Source organism: Arachis duranensis, chromosome 3 (genome assembly GCF_000817695.3).
Source record: "Arachis duranensis cultivar V14167 chromosome 3, aradu.V14167.gnm2.J7QH, whole genome shotgun sequence".
In the NCBI taxonomy this organism is placed as follows: domain Eukaryota; kingdom Viridiplantae; phylum Streptophyta; class Magnoliopsida; order Fabales; family Fabaceae; genus Arachis; species Arachis duranensis.
This window is the reverse complement of record NC_029774.3, coordinates 437528-443527: the sequence shown is the minus strand read 5'-3', so window position 1 is coordinate 443527 and position 6000 is coordinate 437528. Positions and strand designations below refer to the sequence as shown.

The window sequence follows — 6000 nt, the reverse complement described above, 5'->3', positions numbered from 1 at the left end:
AATACTTAAATTCCACATAATAATAGCCATCATCCATCACTAATAATACAAAATATTTATTGTGTATGGTGACCGGGCCACCGGGCCGATTTCGAGTGACCCGAACTATGATCCGAACTCGACCCGAAATAATGACCGGGTCTATTTTTGAGACCCTTACCCGACCCTAGACCCGATAAAATCACACCAAATTAGCCTCTAAAGTGATCGGAACCGGATCGGGTCTTCGGGTCAGACCAGGCCATGCTCACCCCTACTTTTGACATTTATTTAGATGGACAAATAAGCTTACCACTCAATCAACCTAATTTTATTTTTATTGGCTAATATAACACACTCTTGCTTTTGCTTGGGCCAAATAGGGATATGAAAAAACAAAAAAGAGTGATGGGTCCATGACTCCATGGGGGTAATGGATCAAAGCCCAAGCCCCAAGCAACTTATGATGTGATATGAATGCTTTAATGCAAAATGTTGACCAAGGGATATTCAATGATGTTTCTCATGGTACGATGCACATTTCATTCAAACTTCAAAGTGTTGTTGAAGCTACTTACAACTTACAAGGACCTTTAATGACCACCACATGCTTGTTGAAATGAATGAACATCTTTTTAAACCAAACATAGTGGAAGCACCTTCAAGGCTTGGTCACTTTTTCCTTGCAAGATGCAACAACTCTATCAGAGATGCTGCGGCAGCAAGAGACACTGCTAATAAAGGATTACAAGTAACAATTTGATCCCCTTTTTTCCCGGTACTTGTCATTTACACTGAATAACTCTGTCCTTGCTGCATTTATGTAAAGGATAGGCTTACTTCAAAGATTACATGTGTGTGAATTTAGTTATCGAAAAATCAATGTTTCAATTAGATAATGGCATCATTTATGCCACGTATTATCGTCTAACTGAAAAAAGGATCAATATGATGCATGATGAAGAGAGGAAGTGGCACTGGAGCTGTTATTATGGTTTTAAACTGCAGTTGCAGGTAATAGAAGCCCTCCTAGTCACCCTTAAATTCTGTTATGTACTAGTTACATTCAATAGATGAGATTAAAGTATGATATAGCAAATAATTATATACGAACAGAGCACTCCAACCTAACTACCTGAGTACTCCCTAGTCCCTACTCACTCCTTACTAAACCATAAGAAGAAAGCTACTAAACCAATGAGAGAAAGCTAACTAGCAAAGCCAAATAAACGGTACCAGTAAATGTTATGGATCCAACCTCAGATATGACCTTGTCTTCTGCAAAATCATATAGCACCAATAAATGAATCAAAATTAAGAATATTTGGACATGGGAAAGATCATTCAAGGTAGGACTTACTGCATTCTTTTGCATGGCATAAACAATTCAACCCGGCACCGCAGGTGTCATTAGGCTTTTGGCACCCCTTACAAATATCTGGCACATGAGTGTTGAAAGATATCCTTGCTCCAAACTTCAATTCTCCATGATCTTCACCATGTGAAGAACTTTTATGTGCCCAGGTATAATGGGAGCAGTTCAAATTTCGAGGATGAAAACCCAGACCCACTTTCTTAAGGTCTTCAATAACTAAGCATGAATAAGGACTTTTCTCATGCTCTTCAGCACCTCCACATTTATATATGTGTGTGCAGTTTTTCAAGAGTGGCAAAAAGGGGTATCTTGTGATTGAACAGTTGAAGAGAATAAGTGAGTTAGGTTCTGGTGGAGAAGGTAAACCTGCTGTGACAGCCAGAGGAGAAAGATATTGGATAGAAGAAGTACAAGTTGAGTGAGAGATAGTTAGTAAGCTACCATTTAAATCAACTGAAGAAACTTGGAAAAGGCCAAGGGAAGTTTTGAAGTAGAGGTTCTGAGATCTGCACAAGGTGATGCTACTTAATATTGAAGGATTGGGATTCAAGAAAGGTGTTTGAGCTCTTCTGATATTACCACAGTAGTAGTCTTTCTGATCATGGTTGGCTATAGAAGAACCTAACATGACACTGCATAATACTAGAAAACAACGAAGAAGGTGTAGTTCCTTGGATGCCTTCATGTTCATGTTCATGTAAAAATTGTTTTCTTGATTCTTATGAAATTATGTAGTGTTGAGTTCTTTCTAGATAGGTAGGCATAAAGTTTAGAACTAGAGAAGCTCTGATATCATGTTTTGGATTATAGTGTACAAAATTTCTTGTAAAATAATAAAAAAAGCTACTTAATTTTCTTGGCCTTCACTAATCATGCTCTAATACCTAAAAGCATACTCAAAATACAATCTAATTATAATTTTTGTCTTCTTTTGCGGCAAATCAAAACACTGAACTCCCAATTTGCTACTTCCAAATTGCTTTCCAAGTGGCAGAATGATTTGGTTTAATGGCTTTGCTTTTCCTTCTTTTGTTTGTACCAGAAATAAAGGTTACACTGCTTTGGTATATCTTTGGCCAACAAAGTTAAATTCTTTTTTCTTTGTTATTTGCCATTCCTTGACATGAAGTGGAACTTTTGAGGTCATATCCTTCATAAAGTAGTGTTAATTATTTCAAATCAGGTCATGCATGATTCAATTTCTTTAACCATTGATAATCATTTCTTGCCTTCCTAGAGTTGCTTTTATGTTTAGGCTTTTTTAGCCACCCCACTGAATGATTGTCCTGACTAAAAATTGTTATGGTATTCTCTTTTAATTTATCAGCAATGATTTAGATACTTAAATGGTCATACGATAATTGCAGTTCAATTAACACTATTTTGAATTGCAATCATTCAACATCTATGCAGAATGTCATTTTTTTAATAATTATCTAGTCAAGAACTGAAAAGTGGAAGATGCAATTTGAGGCCTCCTCTCCCTAGAAAAATAAAAAGAGAATTAGTTCTAAAGTAAGAGACTGTTTTTACTTTTTACTAGTTTCTCTGTTACAATAATATGTTTGTGTGTGTGTGACTGATTTACTTTTTATCATGGACAATGGAGGCCTAGAAAAAGTGCTGGAACAACATCAGAAGGTAGTGGAAACTGGAAGAGAATCATTGTTATTATCAAGTACTAACTCCTTCAAATTTACCATCAAGTTAAAACAGAAGGGAAATGAAAAAAGAGCTTATCATTAAGCATACACTTCCAAGGCTGAGACTCTAAAAACTGCTTGAAAAACCTTCATTCTTGAGGATCATATCATATGCTTATGCTTTGACAATGGTAGGTGGGAAATCCAGCACTAAAATATTCTCAACAGCAGGTGAGAATAATTTGGAAAACTCAACATGATTTGGGTGACTCTGAAATGCATCAAACTCCTCTTTCCCATTGAAAGTCATCAAGAAAGCATGAGTGAAGCCTTGTCTCAGAAAATCAGGTCCTCCAATATCTTTTCCCCTATTAAGACAAACACAAATTACATGAGAATTCTATGTCCAAAACGCAAAACAAAAATTTATAGGAATTCTATGCTCTCTATGATGCCCAAAGGATTATACATAGGCATCATAAAAATCTTCAGAAAAAGTAAAAACCATACCATTGGAAGGACTTAACATGCTCAATTCCTGAGATCATTTTCACCAACCCTTCAGTGAGTTCTTCAACTGCTACACCATCCTTGAACTTCACAACAACATAGTGATTGAATCCCCCCATCATGTCTCTGCAACACCACACCTATGAAGCAAAACCAGTCACAAGTAGCCAAATATATAGATATGCAAAAAAAGGATTATTTCTTTTGGTACCTTTGTCCTTTTTCCATATTCAAATCCCATGATGTAATAACTAAGTTTTATAAGTCTTGATATAAAATATCAAAGTTAGTTAATAAGATATGCAGCTAATATTTTATCACAATTTGGTCGTCAACCATCACAGTTCCAAATTTTTGTCCAGTGTCAGATTCTAGTGACTCATTTCACCATTTTCTTTGTATCAATCAATGAACATAAAATCTTTTAGGAGACAACATCTCCTACTGAATTCATATATGTTTATAGACCCACCATTTGAGCAATTTCTTCTGCCAATCACACAGTAAAATTTGTCATGCTTCAATCCTTTGCACATGAATATGGCAGTGACCCTTCGATGTCTTTTTCCCATATCTATCAAGTTTCGAGACATACACAGAACATTATGATAATATAAAGCCAAAGCCTATTGCTTCATATACTAGCTTTCTTCTCTATTTGCTTGCATGAGGAAATTATTGGACTTGTAATATATATTGATGATGACATGAGAAACGGGAAGTCGAAAAAAAAAAAGATTATATTAATTAAAATGTGCATTTTTCTTATTTATTATACAATGAGATGAGATAAGCATAATGTCATGGAAATAATAATTTGAATTCTCCATCCATCACATGATGTAACGTACTTAACTACTTATATTATTTAACGAAGAATATAAGTATTTAAAAACATAAAAACTTGGCCTCACCAGCTACAGCCTACAAGGGTCTTTGTCAGGTGAATATGTTAAACTATAATGATGTCTGAGTTATCTTCATATATTATCTATTATTATAACAACTACCAGAATAAGTCCTGCACAATGCGAGGAAAGTAAAATATATACAATACTGTAATGATTGAGAATTTTCAAAAACTACAAGTCAAAATAAAAAGATAGTGCATGATTTAAATATATAAATTAAAAGAGTTAATTACTTTAAGCTTTAAAACAGCTTTACTTAGACATCAGTTCAAAAAGAAAAAGAAGAAATGAAATATAGCTTTAGAGTTTAGACAACTTTCATTTTTAACCAACAAAGCAGCTAAGTAAATTAAAGGAGTATACAAAGCTTGAAGCCTTCAACCAACCATGTATTAATGATCAACCATTTTTTTATTTCTCATAATTTTCTTCAGAAAAGTTGCCTAGCTACTAAGTAATTAAGTCCCGTTTCCAATATCGGTATTGAATAACTAATGATTGTTTTAAGATAATGAAACTGGTAATAATAATATGTCTTAATCAGTAACTATTTGTGATGTATAATATATATTGAGCAAAAAGACATTTATGACCATGCATTATTTGTGCTGACTGCTGACGGAGCTAGAATTAAAGTAATTAAATTAGAAAATGTATAGGTAAACAATGAAAATATTAAACAATGTGAATAATTAATATATCAGATGTTCAATTTATTACGTGTGCGGATGGTTATTCTAATATTAAGATTTAGGTGAGTAATTTAAAGTATAGTATATTTTACTTGAATTGGACTAATTTTAAAGTCTATTTATGTTGTTCAAAAAAAATCATTGGTTACCTAACATAACCTATTAAATTAACCTTAGAGCGTACAGAATAACCAACCCTAAGCAAACAAGCAATAGCCAATAGCCCCCTTTAAATTCATTTCCAATGAGTTTAGCTATTATAATTTTACTAAATTTGTAATTAGATCTCTATTATTTTTAATTAAATTTTTATATTAATTTTAATTTTGTAACTAATTTTTTTATATAAAAAATGTTAATTTATTTCTTCTAAAAAATATATGATGAAAGATTTCATTAGAATTTTAATTGTGATATATCTTCAATTAACGGATTAATATTCAATTAATTCCAATATTTTTTATATTAAAAATAATTTAATTACAAAATTAAAAATAATGTAAAAATTTAACTAAAAAAATATTGTAAAAATTTAATTATAAATTTAATAAAAATATAAACACTAACATAATAATTAAACTTATATAATGCATATGGCATGTGATGTACCTACTAGAAATTTAAAATCCCCAAATATATCAGCAATAAGAATAATAATTGATGTAGCAAATGGTAAGCAATTTAGTATGTCCAGAGATTGAAGTGTATTTGAGAAGAAGCAGTGTGATGTTCATGTTGATGATCCCAATCCATTGCCCTAATCATAGATGGAGGGGTTATAAGCAAACCCTCAGCCATGCTATCCAAAAAATCATGTCACGTCATAGATGGAGGGGTTATGAGCATTCATTATAATTCTGAATTATTTAAAGAGTTTAATTATAATCATG

The 6000-nt window shown here is 32.6% G+C and overlaps 2 protein-coding genes across 3 annotated transcripts; both read right to left on the bottom strand.

Annotated features, from left to right (window-relative positions):
* On the bottom strand, window positions 1–2162 carry LOC107476427 (uncharacterized). The gene is made up of 3 exons (XM_016096234.3): window positions 1340–2162; window positions 1216–1257; window positions 1–792 (listed from the first exon to the last, which is right to left on the bottom strand). Exons 1-3 carry the CDS (start codon window positions 2049–2051, stop codon window positions 725–727), a joined length of 822 nt encoding a protein of 273 aa, XP_015951720.2. The 5' UTR covers window positions 2052–2162; the 3' UTR covers window positions 1–724.
* An 834-nt stretch (window positions 2163–2996) lies between these two features.
* On the bottom strand, window positions 2997–4110 carry LOC107476426 (stress-response A/B barrel domain-containing protein At5g22580). Of its 2 annotated transcripts, none has more exons than XM_016096233.3 (3): window positions 3980–4110; window positions 3508–3647; window positions 2997–3365 (listed from the first exon to the last, which is right to left on the bottom strand). In XM_016096233.3, exons 1-3 carry the CDS (start codon window positions 3980–3982, stop codon window positions 3173–3175), a joined length of 336 nt encoding a protein of 111 aa, XP_015951719.1. In that variant the 5' UTR covers window positions 3983–4110; the 3' UTR covers window positions 2997–3172. The 2 variants fall into 2 exon arrangements, with proteins under 2 accessions (XP_015951719.1, XP_015951718.1); XM_016096232.3 differs by lacking the exon at window positions 3980–4110 and adding an exon at window positions 3719–3875.
* Between the last annotated feature and the right edge of the window lie 1890 nt (window positions 4111–6000).

Excerpts from the sequence above, each read along its gene's own strand:
- LOC107476427 (XM_016096234.3), bottom strand. The coding sequence starts at position 2,051 with ATGAACATGAACATGAAGGCATCCAAGGAACTACACCTTCTTCGTTGT. Across the intron at positions 1,258-1,339 it reads ATGCCATGCAAAAGAATGCA|AAGACAAGGTCATATCTGAG; the intron begins GTAAGTCCTACC and ends ATGATTTTGCAG. Across the intron at positions 793-1,215 it reads TGGATCCATAACATTTACTG|CAAGGACAGAGTTATTCAGT; the intron begins GTACCGTTTATT and ends ACATAAATGCAG.
- LOC107476426 (XM_016096232.3), bottom strand. The coding sequence starts at position 3,748 with ATGGGATTTGAATATGGAAAAAGGACAAAG. Across the intron at positions 3,648-3,718 it reads AATATGGAAAAAGGACAAAG|GTGTGGTGTTGCAGAGACAT; the intron begins GTACCAAAAGAA and ends TTTGCTTCATAG. Across the intron at positions 3,366-3,507 it reads CATGTTAAGTCCTTCCAATG|GGGAAAAGATATTGGAGGAC; the intron begins GTATGGTTTTTA and ends TTGTCTTAATAG.